This window comes from Stegodyphus dumicola, chromosome X1 (genome assembly GCF_044657685.1).
Source record: "Stegodyphus dumicola isolate Sdum_Otavi_A_Nest chromosome X1, ASM4465768v1".
Taxonomy (NCBI): Eukaryota; Metazoa; Arthropoda; class Arachnida; order Araneae; family Eresidae; genus Stegodyphus; species Stegodyphus dumicola.
Genome location: NC_140780.1, coordinates 252535475 through 252554843, shown reverse-complemented (window position 1 = coordinate 252554843; position 19369 = coordinate 252535475). Strand labels below are relative to the sequence as shown.

At 34.0% G+C, this 19369-nt stretch overlaps 1 protein-coding gene across 4 annotated transcripts in view; it reads right to left on the bottom strand.

Annotated features, from left to right (window-relative positions):
• LOC118181362 (uncharacterized) overlaps positions 1–19369 on the bottom strand; it is a 193824-nt gene that overhangs the window by 24916 nt on the left and 149539 nt on the right. For all 4 annotated transcript variants that reach the window (XM_035350492.2, XM_035350493.2, XM_035350490.2 and 1 more), the window contains exon 9: positions 1445–1558. In XM_035350492.2, coding sequence (XP_035206383.1) covers positions 1445–1558 — 114 coding nt within the window. The remainder of the gene's footprint in view (positions 1–1444; positions 1559–19369) is intronic.

Here is a 19369-nt window from a genome sequence, read left to right as displayed (position 1 = left end):
GAAAAATTAACAACCGCCTTCACCGGAATCGAACCACGGACCTCTGGAATACCGGCCTAGCGTGCAGAACCACTACACCACGAAGGCACGCTAAGAAGGCGGGAGAAATACCTTATAACTCAATCGTCAAATGGTTCGTGGGTATCCGTCATTTACTCGCAGGACAATGATACGCTCAGCACCGATGTATCGGTAGTACACCTTTGGTTAAGTTTCTATTGAGAGCTCTAGAGCTGGGGCCATTCCAAAGATGTTTTACTGAGAGAATAATCCTTGGTCAAAACGAAAACGTTTGTCACCACAGTTGTCCACTTTCTTTGACTCCCATACGCTTTTTTAAACTTCCGTGTATTCACCTAACTAAAGCTTGCATTCGATTTGTGAAGGCTTAAGATGTTAGTATGTACTTTTTGTAGTCACTATTTCGTTTAGTCATTCGCTACTGCATATATAGAGGTATATAAGAAATTGTTGAACAAGAAATAAAAATAAATTTAAGAATAACATAATTTATTAAATATGCACTTATAGTTGCTGAAATTAATAGAAGTAAACTACTAATGAAATACTTTAAATGAACAGATATCTTGAAGTTGAGTTTCATTTGGACTGACCGTAAGACCTAGCAGTGCCAAATACTGTGGAACATACCAAACACGGATTTACAAATTATTAGAAAATTTCTATATAATAGTAATAAAAACAGCAATAATAAAATAACCGCAGGAATAATTCTGTATCCAAGTTACTGTGCTGCAAAATCAAGGGGAATTAGCTACTTTTTGATCAGGAATCTGAAAAATGAATACTGAACTTGCTAAGAATCAAACTTGCTAACCGTATGTGCCAATATGCACTCTAAGTTACTAATAACATAGTCACTACACCATGAGAATACAAGAGAGAAATGTCTCTAATTCTCTGCGTAAGTAAATGTTTCATTAGCAGAGCTGTAATGGGATTCACTTTTTAATATTGTCTAATAACGAATTAAATATTTTGCGGATATCACAGGATTGTTTTCATATTACGCAATTCCCGTAAGTCGGCGAAATAAAAAGCCATATGTGATAAGAGCAGACATTCTCGTAAACAAATGCCACGTGAAAAATTGTTTATTCACAATGACGGAAAAAAAGACAAAAAAAAAAAAAATCATTTTAAGGACTGCTAAATTTACGTTTTTTCATAATTTTAAATGAACAGCACCATATATTATTAGTTATATTGCTTGCGTGTGCGGTATACATTTCATTAACACTCTGCTTCGTATTATAAAATCGTTTCAATTAACACCGTTTTCTAATAACAGCGCTTCATCTAGGAACGGTAATCCCATGAAAATTGAAGGCTACCTTTATATCGCACATTAGGAAGTTTTACCAAGTTTGCATTATTAAATTAGAAACTAAATTATGCGTTAGAGAGAAGTAAAGTTATTTACCTGATCGAACCATTGCCTCAGGGCCCCTGAGCGACGATATGTAGTGTGGTAACAGTTGAGAGCATGATCATAACGCTGAGGTGTCTGCATATCTGTGAAAATGAAAGTTACAGCCTGAAAAAAAAATTATATCTATCATTATTTTGACAACGAATGACACATTCATGAATAAAATTTATCCGAAAATAGAAATTATTAAACTGTGCTAGAAAATAGCAAATGAAAATTTTGAAATGGTTTATTTTCTAATCAAGAAGACTCGGAATAATCACTTGAACAATTAGAATGTGATGAAAGTACCTTTTATGGTTGGAAACATTTTCATTTAGCAATTCATATACAGACAATTAGATTTCAGTTGATAGGTTTAACTGAGAATTAAAAGCACTTATGCGTATAAAAGTAAACAGTCTGTATAACTGAAATTAGTAACTTCTTGAAGGTACTTTCATCTATTACCTCGCTTATAGTTTTTTTAAGAAGTCTGAATATTCGATACTTAGTTGCTGGTAGGCTGAACGGTGACTGAAATATAATGCAAAATAATGAATAAAGAATAAGTATTTTCATAGAAAAAGTATAACTGCTCATTTCTTTCTTTCTTATATATACATTGTTTTTACATATAACGTTTCAAACATTTTCTAAAATTATACGCAGCATTTTCCAGTACTTATAGTTTTGTTTGATACGCATTAATAATATTAATTGGAAAATTCACAATTCCTTCTTCAAATGAAAATTTAACTTCAATCATGCGTTTAAAATATTGAGCTGTTTTAAATTATATATTGGAACCTGAAAAGTAGCTTGGATTCAGTCTTTGCTACGCATAATAATTTTGTCTAAATTCATATATGTTTTGTTTACACAGCGAGAAAAATTATAAAGACATTTCTTATAAGAAACTATTAAATACTGCATATATACATCCATGTTTCCCAACTGCATACATGCATCCACATTTCCACTCTCTCAAGGCATACATGCATCGTTTCCAATCGTCGAATAATGTGTATTTAACTTTTGAGCGAAATCTCATGGTTTGTGGTGAGTCTGATTCATTTAATTTCAGCTCACACTAGGTATTCTCTAAGAAGCTATGTAAATCAAGCTAAAATTCATGTTATACAATCAAAATTTATTACACTAATGCACCCAACTCTGAAATGTTACGCTGAAGTTTCTTGAGTTGGCTAGTACGAACCTGAATTTTGATTTTTGGACTTCTCTGCGAGATCAGTCTGTTTCAGTCCAATGAGCCTTCGGGTAAGTTTCGGAAAGCATGAGACCTGAAAGAATCAGGTTCTTAACATTAGCGATGTGATCGAATGATATCTGCTGTCTAGTGCCGTGTATTTTGATTGGTTTCTTCGATTCCATTCATCCATTTGTTTGCTGCAACAAAGGTAAAGTGCAATTCATAATATTTTGAAATATAACGTAAGTTGGACAACATTACTAAGATCTGGAATTTGGCTGAAATTTCAATTTAACCCTGTCTATATGTGCGGATATTTAACTTTACGACTGAGCTACTGAATGGTATCAGAAAATTTCTGTTAAAAAATAACACTGGAAGGTTTGACTTTGAAGCGGAAAATGAATGAACTTCATTTCTACGCAGACCGATGGAATGGGTCCATGATAGCTACGTAGCACTATGTGGTAGTAAAAAATATTATAATATTTTGTATTTGGTGCATTATTCATTTTGTTTCATTGCAGCCCTATCTAACTAAATTAATAACATACATAATAAGGTAAAAAATTTTCGAAATTTCAATCTTTAGGCAATTTGAATATAAGATGACGGGTCTTTAAAACAGACATATTACATACAAAATTATAAGTAATACATATACATGAAATAGGAATAAATTTATGCATTTGATATTTCATTTCATTTGAATATAAATTCCAGAAACTATCATAAGTTTAGATCACGAAGATTCAAAGTATAGTCTAATTTCAAAGACAATCCGTAGCCTTTTCTTACTTCTTAAGGTGTTTACAAGCATAATAAAAAAAAAACACATTAAATTTGAAGATGTGAACTTTGAAGTCTGAAAATACTGAGGTATAAAAAACTCAAAATTTGTTTAGCATGAGGAAAATAACGAAATGTTGTTAGTTGCTATGCCAACAAAGAGAAATATAATTTTTCAAGTAGCCACCAGAAAATAATGGTTTTATGAGAAGAACTATACACAATTTACCTCTGTGCTCCTTCGTATATGCAAAAAAACTGTTCAAATTTGCCTTAACATGAAACCTAATTGACATAAACACGAAAGAACTTGCTTTTGCTGAATACAGAGAAATGGAACTGATGATAGAAAAACAATATTTTCATTAGCCATACATATTCGAGAAAGAACTTATGTGTGAAACACAAGGCAAAAAAATAAGTAACGCAATGAAACACAAAATTCTTGCTTTATTTTCAGAAACAGAATGGAATATATGCAAACAAAATAATATAAACTGTTTGTTTTCCCAATTAAATCATGAAAACTAACTTGCTGATTTAGAAAACTATTTTTTTGTTTAAGCAGAAATCAAATATCATCATTTTTATAGGATACGAAACATACAGGGTGATCAGCGAATAAGCCCCGATTTCAAAATTCAATATCTCTACAACAAAGATCGATAAAATTATGCGGTAAACTGTACGTTTATTAGCAAAACTGTAAAAATGGTGTACAAAAGTTTATAAAATTTAGTTATGAAAATCGTTAACAGATGGCGCTCTAATCGCAATGACCTATCAATAGCCTTTAAAATGTGCTTCGACGTCGAAAGTGAGCAGTACAACTGTTGGCTAGTGAAAAGAGGCTAGCGTAGAAAGTGAATAACGTAGTCCATTGAACAACGTGTATTTTGTTTCTGGAATTTCGCCGATTAGAACACAGTCCTACGGCAACACGTCGCAGTTTTCAAAACCGATTTAATGTTCCAGTTGGACCCGATGCGAAAACCATTCGCATGCTCTTCGCGAAATTCGAATGGACTGGCAGCGTGGCTGATGATTGAAATGGAAATGTTGGGCCTAAGTAAACTATAGTCACTCCTGAAAATGCAGCTAAAGTTTCTGGGATTTTTCAGCAAAATCCTAGGAAAAGCATCCGACGGATTGCATCAGAGACAGGTTTGAAGTACACGAGCACACAAAAAATATTTAAAAATAGCCTACGGCTGTTTCCATACAAAATCTAAAGTCATCAGGCCATATCCATGAAAGCTGTGCAACAAAGGGTTGACTTTGCGAATCAGATTCTAACAATGATCGACAACGACAGATTTGATGTGAGCTGCATCTGGTTCACAGATGAGGCACATTTTCATTTGAATAAACAAAACGAAAATCCTCATTTGTGTGAAGAAAAAACACTGCATTCGCCTAAGGTTATGGCATGGGCTGCGGTATGCATTATCGGACCCTTTTTCGTACGAGAAACGATAACTACTGAACGTTACGTTACAGTTTTGGAACAATTTGTCAGCACTCAACTAGCGTTGGAGGATCGACCAGGTATCGACTGGTTCCTGAAAGATGGGGCTCGACCACATCGAACAAATAAATTTTTCAGTTTCTTCGTGAATACTTTGGGGTTGCGTTAGATTATCCTCAATTTACTGACACAGGAATAGCTTGGCCTCCATATTCTCCCGATCTGAGTCCTTGTGACTTCTTTCTGTGAGGCACATTGAAAGACGCTGTCTATCGAAACAATCCTGCTACTCTAGATGAGCTTGAATCGTTGATTGGTGTTGCATGTGATTCCATTTCTAGATACTCCTAGAACTAAAGCATAGCAATTAATCTATTTATGAAGCGAAAAAATAAAATCGTCTATTTCTTGATTAGGTAATTACACATGTGAACACATGACAGTTACCTAACAAAGAAATGTAAGTAACGTGAATCCACGAATCTGGGACTTTATGACTGAATCTATACTCTTATTACACGAAGAAACATTTTTATTATTATCATCATCATCATTATTATATTGTACAATTCGTATGAAACAGATGTTCTTTATTACTTATTTATTTCAGCGAGAATAAAAGTAGCAATGATTTTTTGCATCTGAAATGAGATAGACATTTGAGAGAAATTAACTTAGATTATCTATGGAGTATCTATTTATTACAATAAATGCTGAAAAGTCTCTTAGCTCAGCTGCATTGAGCTGGAGCTTCAGTTAGTCGGTTAATGTCTGCTAAAAGTTAGCAATTTGCATATTTTATCGTAAACCTTGGGGCATACGCAATTTCGTCAGACTCTGATGATAACTTACTAGAGCGTCGCGTTTTATGTTATAGAGCAAATGCTTTTACTAACGAAATGTAATTTTAATGTACTTCTTCCCTTTCTTCCTCTTCTCGCCATCCTAGAATTTATGTAGACTGAGTGGCAAGCAGTTTTACTGTGGAACTTAGGATTTTGCTAATAGGAGTGGGGGAATTAAGCCTATGTTTCGCTGCCCTGCCGGATTGAAGAAAATAGTCTACACTCTAATACTGGACTTGCTAGGAGTACTTTAGATCGAGGTTAGATCCTGTTTTGGCGAGTGTGTTTTTGAAATTCTGTCGTGGTCTAGGAATCTTGTAGTCTCTGAATCAAATTAAATTAAATTAGTTGCATTACTCTTTGTGAAAGGAAACTTGGATTTTTAAATCAGGTACAGGCTGGCTGGTAAATTTGTGTTTGTATATTTTGATTTAAGCACTGACAAGTGATGAGGCAGAATAAACTTAAATTGCTTTAATTCTATATCTGTCACTTTTATTAGTAGGTATTCTGGTGAGGATAATTAACATTATAGAACAGATATAATACCTTATTTATACTGTATTGATATATTTAAGTTATTTTTAATCTATAACAGAATGGTACCCAGAGTGGTAAATTGGAGGAAAACTGTTGCAAAGTATTTTATAGCTTTATTCAAAGTTTAAATGGCGCAAAGACCAAATGTAAGGGCATTATTAGATAGAAATGTGTTGACCACAGCGAGATTCGATCCTTAGCAAGGCAGCTCGGCATTAAAAAGTTTCGGCCAGTTAACAGACGCGTTTATGATGACGGCCAAGCCAAATATTATATTTGATTGAACAGGGTCGCTATTACAGCTTTTAGAGGAAATTATTTTGTGTTGTACGCTGTGCCGGAATCACAAAAGATAGTAATAATCGCATTAATGTTAAAAAAGCAGGTTTTAAACTGATGTAAATTTATCGGGATGGAGCTATTAAGCCCTGTTTGTAAACCAAGTTACTTGTATCAAGCTTTCAAATAAGCTCTATTAAAGTTGTTCCCACCAGTGATACATAGGATGAAGTTAGAAAGTGTCAATTTCAAATGGAGGGCGAGGGATAAGCGTACACTGGTGTCCAGAAGTTAAGCATAACTCCTAAACTCTTGAAGAATGTGAGTAAATACTAATTAAATTCTTCAAAATCACTTGTGTCAAATCATTATTTGAAGATGAAACAGTGTGCATATGTAAAACATTTCAGTCGACGTCGGGATGCGAAAAACATGTACGCACGTCAGAAAGAGTACAAACCGTTTTATGTGCCATACGGAGATCAGACAGGTAATGTGCAACTGCTCTGCTGAGGAGCGAACTAAATGATCGAAAAAGCCGAAGAGCGGCATAAAGACTCCAAATGGGAATGTTTTTGAAAGGAAGAATTATTGGAATGCTGGAATGTGGATGATCTCAAACCAAAGTGTCTCAAACTCTGAATCTGCCATGATCTCCTCAAGACTGTCTTAGAGATTTCTCAATACGGGAGTTGTTAACCGACGACCAGTACAAGGTCGACCAATGGTAAGAACCATTCGTCAAGACAGATATTTGGCAATAACCTCCCGACGTCAGAAGGACAATTGTGCCAGAGAACTCGGTTCAGCGCTCACAGCAGCCACAGAAGTACGAGTTTCGAGGCAAACTCTTCATAGAGGGTCTATCAAACTGGTATGTATGCCGGAAGGCCAGCCGCTTGTATTCCTCTGATGCCTTTGCCCAAACGCATTCGTCCAAACTGGAGTTTGAAAGATTAGTACTGGAATTTACAAGAGTGAGCCAATGTGATTTTCAATAACGAGTCTCGGTTTACTCTGAACACTAATTCTCAGCCAATAACATGGACAGAACGCGGAACTAATTTTCATCTAAGAAATTCACGGAAAGACATTACTTTCCTTTAAAGTAAGTAATGGTGTGGGCAGGCATAATGCTGGTTGGCCACACAGACCTCCACGTCTCTGACACAGGGTCTGTTACTGCTAAAAAACGACAAAGTCTTTCAGCTTTATATTTGCCTGTTTTGAGGCGCTGTCTGTCGTATACTCATTTAAACTGATGATAACACGCCTTGTCACTGTGCGATCCTGGTCAACAACTTCCTTGAAAGTGAAAATATCCGGCGCATGCAGTGACCCATTCCGCATGTGTGGGATATGCTCGGGAGACAAAATGCAGCCTTTCTCCACCCACCAAACTGTATTCGAGAACTGAAGAGAGCTATTCTTAATGGATCGAGCTGTTTGAAGGCACAATTCATCCACATTCTCATAGCACGTATGGGCAGTCGCTGTGAAGCATGCGCGGCTATCAGAAGTCACCACATACTATATTAAACTGCAAAACAACCTTTTTATTTTGATTTTCTCAACTAAAGTACATTCCATTAATTTACTCTGTTTTTTTCTGTTTCTTTGGATAATAAAAGTGATTAATATCCTTCCTTTGCATTGTTTTTTATGGTATAACTGTATTACACTCGCACAGCACGTTTGCCACTAATTTGACTTCGATTTCCTTAAATATTCACATAATTTAAATGGTAATTGATAGATCAACAAAAATGGAAGAAATATTTTTTGTACTATCAAATAAGATATTATGAGTTCCTAAAAGAACACTTTCTAATGCAACGTATCTCTTCTTTTACACTACTTCCCTTTGCATTCATCGATATCAGAATTAATTAATAAAGTTAAATCGAAAGAATTTCGCAAACTCGGTTATCTTTTTTAAAGTATATAACAATCTCCTGCCTGATAATTTCAACACTGTGAATAAATAAAGGTTATTGTGTAAGGAGTTCAATCGGAAAATGTTTCCCTGGCATAAAAGCCTGTGTACGCTTATAAAAGGAAGCAAGTATAAACATGTTATAAGATTAGTGTTTAAGAGTACTGCACGAAAAAATTCTTTATTTTCTTCAATTTATTAGCCATAGCTATCTTTTAGTCCTTTAAGCCATTAATAAAGATAATTTTCTGTCGTTACTGGAGACAGTCACGCAATCATCTTTCTTGGTCGGTTCGATATTTGAAAAACTGCGCATAATCACTCAGCAGCTTAAAAACGCTCTTTTAATAGCCTAAAGTTATACCTTTCATTTTTTCCGAAAATTGCAGTTGTTGAAAGGGTAAAGATCATGGCTGTAATAGGGCGTTTAAAATCCTTAAAAGGTCGGAAAGGTTGCAGATTCATGAACACGAATATTCAAATAATACACAATACCTTTGTGAAAATAACATAATAGCTTCCTTCTGCTCAGTGCATATGAAACAGTTCAGAACAGAGCTCGAAACCAGTAACATAAATTAAGAAATATTATTAAATATGGGGGTAAATCTACTATTGGTTGATATATTTGTGTTATTAAATATCACGGGAAGAATCTTTCATTACGCTTTACATAATAAAATATAGTCGCAGCACTGATATAGTCGCAACACACTAATAAATAGTCGTAACACTGAAATATGGTTTTTATAAAGGGCCATATCTTTTGCTAAAAGAATTTGTTTAATGGTTTGCTGTTTTAATTTGATAAAAGGTAATACCTATACGCAGTCTAAATGTTTTCAAAAATGATACTTGTTGTAAGTAATAAACTACTCTGAATCTCTCTGTTTCTGTTACGAGATTTTAAATGACGGTACGATTAAAAAATTTGCACAACTATTTTTAATTTATTTTCGAACTCATGATCAGCTTATTTTTTTTTATCTTCAAACTCTAACACAAAAGTCTATGCTCCACAGAAAGAAATAATAAATTTTAAAAAATCGATGAGATAATAAATGATTTAATCAAATACTTGCATGTGTCATAAATTTTCATGTTGTTTCCAACAAAGATATTGAAATCAGTTGAAAATACCATTTTATAGTTCACTGATGAAACCAGTATAAAAAACCATATTTCAGTGTTGCGACTATTTATTAGTGTGTTGCCACTATATCAGTGCTACGAAGTTTATAATTACAAGATTTAACTAATATTGTATAAATAATAGTATTACAGATTGAAAGATGTAATTAATATTATCATTACACTTAATTGCCAAGTTAATTAATATATGCAACATTTTACAGCTAATTTTAAGTAATATTATTGTGAAAGATCTCGGCGCATTATCTCAGCTGTTTATTTTAACAGCAAATAATAATTTTATGTTTCGTGACCTATTATTATCTAGGTATAATAACACCTTTAAAAGCTTTAAAAGCAGTAAATGTTTTGTAAATTTATTTAGAAAAACCATTCTCTAACCTATACAAAAGACGTGGGATTTTGACTGTAGAATTACTGAAAGAAAAGGCTTTTGATACTTTGTTTATCTTGATAAGTTTCCAGCCACAAGCTAAACTAGTAATAAGTCAGAACAGCAGCTATTTTAAGAATAATAAATTAGAATAATGCGAAGAATTTCTAATTTGTTTAAGCAACATGTCTCATGGTGAACAGAAATTCAGATATTTAAGCTTAAAATATTCCTTATCTTGGGTATAAACTGCTGAAACAAGATAGTAAATTTTAAGCAAGTTTAATGCTCCAGGATGTATTTCAGGCTATGTATTAAAATACGCGTTTCAGAATCTTGTGTTTTGTGTTAATTTTCGTGTTTGCTTTGAAATAATAGTAATTACCATACTCTTTTCATTTCACTTTTATTCATTCTTGGAAATTGACTTCATTTTATAAAACTGAATTAAATTAAAATTAAATCTTTATTATTCATATACGATTTTTAAAGAATTATTGTTTGTTTGAATATTTTTATATGATAAAATGTGAAATAAGCGTAATTTTTATTACGAGTATAACCCATTCAGTAGTAAGTTCTCAGTTTGCCAATACTGCGTTAAAACAGAAATTAGAGGAATGAACTTAAAAGATTAAGAAGCAAACGGGGGAGATGAGTTGAAAAACCTATCTTCGTTTGCTGAGTGCTCACTTTTCTATTCTCACACTCACACACAGCACTTCACATTTCTCAAGCTGACACATTTGTATATATAGATTTGTTTAACATTTTCCTTGGTAAGGTATCTCTATTTCATGCAGATAATTTTCCCGTGCTTTGTAACCACCTCTTAGTTACAAATTAATGCAAGTAACATATGAAACAAGCTACGGGTTACTTTACCGAGAACTAGACGAGCAAATGTCAAGAATTTTTCTTTGATTTCTTTATCTTTCTGTTGTATTAAGACAGATATTGTCCGTTTGTTTGGGATTTTGCTAAAAATGTTTAGTAAAATCCATATTATTGAAAAGCGTTTTTCTTTATAGAAGATCCACTGCTGTATTGCAAATATATTACCTTATTTCTGGCAAATAAAACTCTTAAGTCTTTACGTTATTTGAGTTCAGAATTACCAAAGTTCTACTTAAATTTTTAATCCCATGGTTTGATTTCAAATTACAAGTTTGAAAATAGCAGAAATAATTATATTAAAAGCTTAAGCTAAATTTTCATCTGTAGTTGTGGTTAGACCGAAATTCAGAAAATATTTTTGTAAAATTCAGTGATATGTGCCTATTGCATTCCCACTGCTAAAACAGTTTATTTTTTTCATACTGATTTTTCGTTATGTCTATTTTTATTATTATTTATAGTGTATGGTTCAAAAATACTTTAAATTTATTTTCCCATATTCATTTAGAAACTACATTTTTAATGGCACAATACTGAATCTTGATATATTCGTACAGTTCAAAATATCTTTTAACCATAATGAAAAAACAATTCTTTAGAAACAATCTTGGCTTTAAATATTATCAATGTAGAACAGTGGAAAACAACCACATGATATCACAGGATATACAGCGATATGCAGGGTAATATGGATTCCTTTCATCACAAGACGATCTTTCCACGACCATCAACACCCATAAGATATTTTTCTACAGTATTTAATTATTTACAATGATAAGAATGACTTCAACCAGTGAGTTTAATTTAAAAAACATTTGCTCATTTTATTCCGGGTATTACTTTAACCAGATATAATTATTCGATGCACTTAACCCTGAATTTAATGAAATATATTTGAGCTCATATCTGTACATCCGCATGTTTGAAGAAATATCTTTTATTCTTAATTAATGTAAGAATTTTGCACGTTTTCTTATTACTATTGCGTCTGGAATTAAATATCAAGACAGATAATTGAAAAAAATTTTTTTAAATTTCTACAAATTCCATTTTAGTAGAAATATCAATAAATATTTCAGTAAATTAATATCAATAAATATTTCTAAATCTACATCATTTTAGGAGAAATCTGAAAACATTTATCCTGACTTTGAGTGATTCTTGTAATCTTTTAAGACTGTCGCTATTCCTAATGCATTATCACAATATTTAATTTTTATAACTTGCGATATGAGAATCACGGAGAAAACAACGCAAGGCGAAAACGTCATCGGACAACACATCGTGGGAGAAAAGAAAGCAAGGAGAAAACATCACAGTTCTAAAACATCGTGGTCGAAAATAAAGCGGTTCAAAAACTTCTGCAGTTTAAAAACCCTGTAGTCGAAGATATTGTGATAAAATAATAAAGCACATAGAAATCATCGCAGGCATGTATTCTTCAGGCTTTAAAAGTTGTAAGTACATATTCGCATAATGATTTGTGAGTGCAAGTAGGAATAAGAAATATTTTTACTTTTGCATTTCACATTTTTGAATTAACTAATAAATTTTTGTTGAAAAAGTAAGAAGGAAACTCAAGCATTCAAATCTGAAAATTACTAGAAAATTAAATCGAATTAAAATAATAAATATAATTTTAAGCTTACGTAATTAACTTAATTAGGTCATTAATTAATTACACTCTTTTATAAAGTTTTATTGGTAATTTTTCATAAAAATATAGTCTAAAAAAGATTAAGAAAAAGAAGATGAAAAACCGCTTGAGGTCACTTTATAAGGTATTTCTCCCGCCTTCTTAGCGTGCCTTCGTGGTGTAGTGGTTCTGCGCTCTGGGCCGCTATTCCAGAGGTCCGCGGTTCGATTCCTGGCGAATGCGTTTGCTAATTTTTCATTTCTTCGGCTTTTCCAATCAACCTAATGTCTCTACAGTGGAGCCCGAACTAAAAAGGGTGTTGGATGAGAATTTTCCTCACCCAGGATTTGGCGACTAGGTCCCCTAAAAACCCCAGTCGCCCTTTGAAAGGGGGAGTATATAAGGTATTTCTCCCGCCTTCCTAGCGTGCTTTCGTGGTGTAGTGGTTCTTCACGCTGGGCCGGTATTCCAGAGGTCCGTGGTTCGATTCCCGGCGAAGGCTATTGCTCGTTTTTCATCTTGCCTTATTCCAAAAAATCCCTAATGTCTCTACAACTTCTATTAAAATTGTTTAGTTAATCATCAAATTATCAGAATATTTTCCTTCACCTTTGTTAATCTGATATTCTTTTAGTGAAAATTATATCTAATTTTGTTTCAGTTTGTTCGTCTTCCTAAAGTATCATTAACATTTTCATGTACAGCGTGCAGTTAATCGTTTGGATGCTGATTTCAGCAGAGGATTTGGATTTATGGAATTATGGAAAAACACACTAAAGCTATCTTCGTAAAGGAGTATTGCTTTATGAAGGACTTTGTTAGGAAGTGGCTTTGTGATAAGTTTGTTGTTTTCCCAGGATGATTGATTTCCGAATGCAATAGTACTTCTTTCATACCAGAGAAGAAATCCTGTTGCATCGATGTGCTTTTGGTAACGATTTCGGTTGCACCCTCGAATGTCGCTCCTCGGGACAAAGGGATAAAAGAAGTCTTTTCATCGGGGTCAGAATGTGAATACATTTGTTATGTACGAGTGAGGGTATTCTCTCCCTCCCCCGGAATTCAGCGCAGGTAACGACACCGTGGGTTAGTAAGGTTTTCAGCAGCGAGAAAGGAAGGTGCTTTTTTCTTGAGAAGAGCCAAGACGTTCCTGCTGGAGCTATGGGCATTTTGGCCCGTGAGAACTATCACTTCTGATGAATACTGATAATAATGTACTTTTTTGTTTAATAACTTTCTGAAATTGCCGGACTAAATGTATCCACGTCCCATATACATCGTCATGAACCACAAATGTTAATGGTTTTATTTTGTTAAAATTCATGTTACTGTTAGAACTTGAGTCAGAAGTTTCTTTAAACCCTGTATCACAACCGGGGTTTTGTGTAGTGGTTTCGGTCTTTACACCAACGTTATACGTCAAGAAAGCACGAAAATCTTATGCAGGCAGCTCATTTGCCGGATGGAACTATTAGTGTTCAGCGATTTTTCCGCTCTGTCACTGTTGCTGCCCAGTTCAGCGGAGGAAAATTAACCGAAACTGGGATTTAAAAATACTTCTCATTCTTTCTTGCTCTCACAAATCATTATACGAATTTGCAGTTACAATTTTTAAAGCTTGACTAATGCATGTCTGCCAGGCTATCCTCATGAGAGGATTTCTAGGTGCTTTAATTTTACCCCAATATCTTCCACGACAATGTTTTTAAAGTTTGAACTACTTTATTTTCGACGAAAATGTTTTGTACCATGTTTGTTTTAAAACGAAATGTTTGTTTTAAAACTATGGTGTTTTCTCCTTGCTTTTTTTTTTTTTTTTTTTTTTTTTTCCCTCCCATGATGGTTTATCCGAAGATGTATTCACCTTGCGTTATTTTCTCTGCGATGTTTTCGGCGGACACCGCGATATACTTTTCTAAGTTTTTTTCAATAATAAATGTTTAAAACCGCATCTAAATATCATATATAAATCTAATACTTAGTAACACAGAAATATAATAAAGGAAATAAGAAAAAGGAAACAAATGTAATATAAACAAAGCCCTAATTTTTAATATATACAAAATTTTTATCCTTCTACATGGCATAGGGTAGAAACATTTTAGCACTATTAATTACATATTATGCTCCAAATATATTTTCATTAATTCCGATAAATTTCATTTGAAAGCAACTTAATTGAAATTGTCATCTACATGCTTCGTAACTTACAAATATCAATTACTATTTAGTTGAAGCAAAAATTATGCTTTTATGTTATTCGTTCATGAAGATATTGTATCATATTTAATTTTTATAAATTACACGATGTTTTCCTGTAAATCTTTTTTTTTTTTTTTTAAATTTGCACATTTTAAAAAAAAAGTAGAACAAAATATAAAACCATGCTATAAAGAACTACTTAAATACTCGAATACCACAGCAATTTTTCTATTAAGCAGTTTTTCGCAGTGCGTTCTGATACGTACTGCGGTAACTCAGATTACTTATTTTAATCCGTCGTGAAAATAAACATAAAAATTTCTTTTTTTACCCCATCGTACATCGCTTGCTAACAGTTATGTTATTTTATTCAGTCCAATAATGAGTTTTCTTTAGATGACAAGAAACAAATAATTTCGATTGCACTATGTTTACAAAAGAAGTTAAAGGTACTAAATTTATTTTACTTACGTGCGTATCCATGACATATATGCAAAAATCAATGAAAGGTTATTGAAGGTGAAAAACAATAGCTTTTATTTTTATTTATTTATTTATTTTAAGGTTCCTTTCTGTGAAAACGTTTTTTAGTTTGTCTAGTTATACACTTAGTTTACCTAATTATTTTTTTCAATATTAGACTATTTAGAAGTGATATTTTCTCTAAAAAAATAGTAGACGATTTATAATTTCGAAATACTTCTATTTATGACTGTTATTTGCATTTCTGAAGCATAAACTTTCTTTTGCTTAGTTCTTTTTTTCGTTATTTTGTTTCTTTCTTATTTCTTTCTGTGTAAATTGCACTGATATTTAAACTTTAAATATATAATTTTAGAATCACCGATAAATTTCAGAATTCTGCGTTATGGATAAATTTTCCTCTGATCATAACCCAGTCAGTGTGATCCTTGATATCAGGTGCTAATCGCATCAGAAGAACAACCCTTATTATTGACTGGCTAAAACATGCCAAAACTCTAATCAACACTCGCTGCACCATTTCAACAATACACCCGAGGATGAAGCTAAAAATTAAAGGTTTTTCTGAAAGCAACGTCTCTGCCTGTGCAACTTGTACACTCATGTCCATAAATTAAGGATAATGCAAAATCAGGCAAGGGAAGAGTTAGAAGCAAAACAAATTTGACTAATTTGTAAAGCTTATTTATTAAACAAAAGGTAAAGAGCAAAAAAAGATGCTATATGTTTGATATTATTAAAAAAAATTAGCGATTTTTTCTCCCTAGAGCAAATTACAAAAAACACCTATTTACAAAAAAAAAAAAAAAAAAAAAAAAAACAATATTAAATGACTGGTATGATTGTTAATACATTGTATGTCTCCCAGACGATGCAATACAGTCCGTACAACACCTAGGCATGCTGAGTATCAAATTATCCATCTGATCTTGGGGGATATTACACCACTCAAAAAGCAATGCTCTCCGAAGTTCTGGTAGACATGTAGAGGAGGTTGACGGGCTGCAACTCGTCGGCCAAGCATGTACCACACGTGCTCTACTGGATTCAAGTCCCGTGAGAATGCTGACCAGTCCATACGGGTGATATCCCTCGATTGAAGACATTCGCTTACGATGTCTGCACGGTGAAGACGGGCGTTGTCATCCATAAACACAAATTGTGCGCCCATGGCGCCCCGAAACAAACGTACATGTTGTTCCTTAATGACATCCCGATAGATTTGGCTTGTCATTGTTCCAATTTGAACATGCAGGTCAGTTCTGAAACCAGAATAATTCCACCCCAAACGAGTACTCCTGCACCACCGTAACGGTGTCATTCAGTGATGTTTTCTTGGTGGTAAAGGGTACCTGGAGCTCTCCATATGAAAGTCTGGCGAGAATCAGACTGCAAGCTAAACCTGTACTTGTCGGAAAACATCACACAAGCCCACTGTTGCGGTGTCCACAATGCATGCTCTCTACTCCAGGCTAACCGCAGGCGACAGTGAGTTGCAGTAAGTGGAACGCATCTGACAGGTCTACGAGCATATAGACCAATCTGTCCTAAGCATCTGTACACGGTCTGCCTTGAAATTGTGGTACCAGTGGCTGAAGAGAGCTGACGAGACAGGTCTGAGGCTGTGCTCCACCTGTTTCTTTTGGCAGTAACTGCCAAATACCGGTCCTCATTCGGCGTTGTAATTCTGGGGCTACCTGTGCTGTAACGTCTACTCACATTACCATCATCTTGGAATCGTTGCTGGAGATGACACTCTGGGCAATTCCAAGTTCGTCTGATACTTCCAGTTGGGTACGCCCACATTCCAGACGGCCGATAATTCTACCACGTAAAAAATCATCCAAATGCGTCCTTTGTGTCCTAACTATTCGGTTATTGCACTGAAATGCTTATAAAGCGCCTGTGAGCAATTTTACTTCTTTTCCTGTATTCCTTATATATCACTCTCTTACACTCTCGTCATTGTGACGTACCATCGGTGTCATCTGGTTACTTCCTGAAATTTGCATGTGATTCTTGATGTGTGATAAGATGTGTGTAGTGATTTACAGGTGATATATTTATTTTAGAGTTCGATTTCCGCGTGACTCCGAATTAGCCTTAATTTATGGACATGAGTGTAATAGAAATACTCATAAAGAAAAAAACGAAGCGCTCACCTGAGCTTATAAATCTGATTACACAGCGGAAAGCCGTCAGAAGGAGACACCGACGCACGAGAAAGCCTAAACGTAGTTAATATGAATCGGCTTACACAAAGTCTCTAACAAATAAACAAGCACAACTCGACTGTTCTAACTATATCATCTCTCTGTCTATTGAAAACAACTTTCTGTGGAAAGCTGTCTTTCGATAGAAGAAATAAATCTTTCGATTCTTAAAAGCCTCAAAGGATCCCTATACTGAAACTGAGAAAACAGAACTTTTAACAAAGCATATGGAATCTCAGTTTTGTGTAAACAAAAGAATGAAAGAAACAGTTCAAGAATTTTGAGATTTAAAAAAAAACCTGGATTTAATGGAATCAATGATAAGATTAGAATCAATGAAAGAAATTGCCATTCAAGATGATTTTAAAGTTCACCAAAATCATAAATATTATTATCGATTACCAATATTTTCCGAACATCAGAAAAACTGCTCTGATTAACCTCATTCTGAAACACAAAAAGCCGCAAATTTCACCAGAATGGATACCATGGATAAACAGTTATACTATGGATAAATTAGTTTTCTACCATCTTTAAACAAGATTGTTAAAGCAGTAGTCCTGAACAGAAGACGTTCCTTCATGAATGAAAAAAACATATATATTCTCAGTCAGCGCCTATATAATGTGCGATAAACAAACGGGGCTTAAAAGGAAGGGAACATCACAAATGTGATTAAATCCTGCATAACATCTACATGCTTTGTCGCTCGCTTTTCTAATATACATCCCATCCGCTGAACTCTTTTATCCGGCGCCCCGCTTAGGATCCATGCTTTTTAACACTTATGTGAACGACATTCCATAGATACTACGCATTGCAATAACAATGCATGCTGACGCAGCCATCCTTGCACAAAACGTGTCATACAACATTTACAAAACTATTTACATGCCCTTCAAGCTGGTTAATCTAGTGCAAAATACAAATAACAGTCAACAAATCAATAGCAGTTCTACTTACCAGAACAAAGATTAACTGGAACCTAAATTTATATGGCAATACCCTTCCTTGGGCTAAGTAAGTCTTGAATCTCGGAGTGATCCTCGCTGATACTCTCACATGGACCCTAAATTTTTCAGAAATTTAGAGCACGTGAAGCGAGGCTTTTCCATTTAATTGCTCGGGACAGCATTCCATCTGTAGACAACAAATTACTCATTGAAGAAAATTTACTTGCGGCCCTGCTTGAGCATACTGATGCCCTAACAACCGAAAACAATTACAGACTGCTCAAAATACTGTTTAACGGAAATACATCTTAGTAATTACAGACTGCTCAAAATACTGTTTAACAGCAATACATATGAGTAAGTGCGATATAATAAAGTTCACGAAGAGGTGAATATTTTTCGACTAAGAAGCGTTTATAACAAACCGGCTAAGAAATTTCGCGAGATATCCCGCTTAATTGATAACAAATACATTAGTGCATCTGATCATGACATAAATAAGATAGAAATATTAAACTCCCAACGGCAATTCTTAATGTAAAATGTAACTTAATGAGTAGCAATATTAAATCTCTGCTTGCCTTTTTCTAACCTTTAGTTTGCTGTGTAAAAATTTTTGCTATTTAGATATTTTGTGTCTTGTGAATTGCTGTAGGATTTTTAAAAGGTCTTCAATAAAAGGGCATTCTTGGGAACTGACAAATCTCGCAATGGCGATTCTCATTTTATTGGAATTGTGTCTCGTACATAAGCAGCACCCTTGGTGCTTGCACTTTTTTACCGAAATGCAAAATTCTAATGAGACATACAGTGGCTCCACCTATTGCGCAGTTGCACAAACACTTCTTTATTCGTCTAGACGTGCATGAATTTTGGAAAATCTTTAAATTTTAATTAGGTGTTAAATGAACGCTCTGCAGCAATTTGACAGTATTTTCAAAACGAACAAATGTTAAAC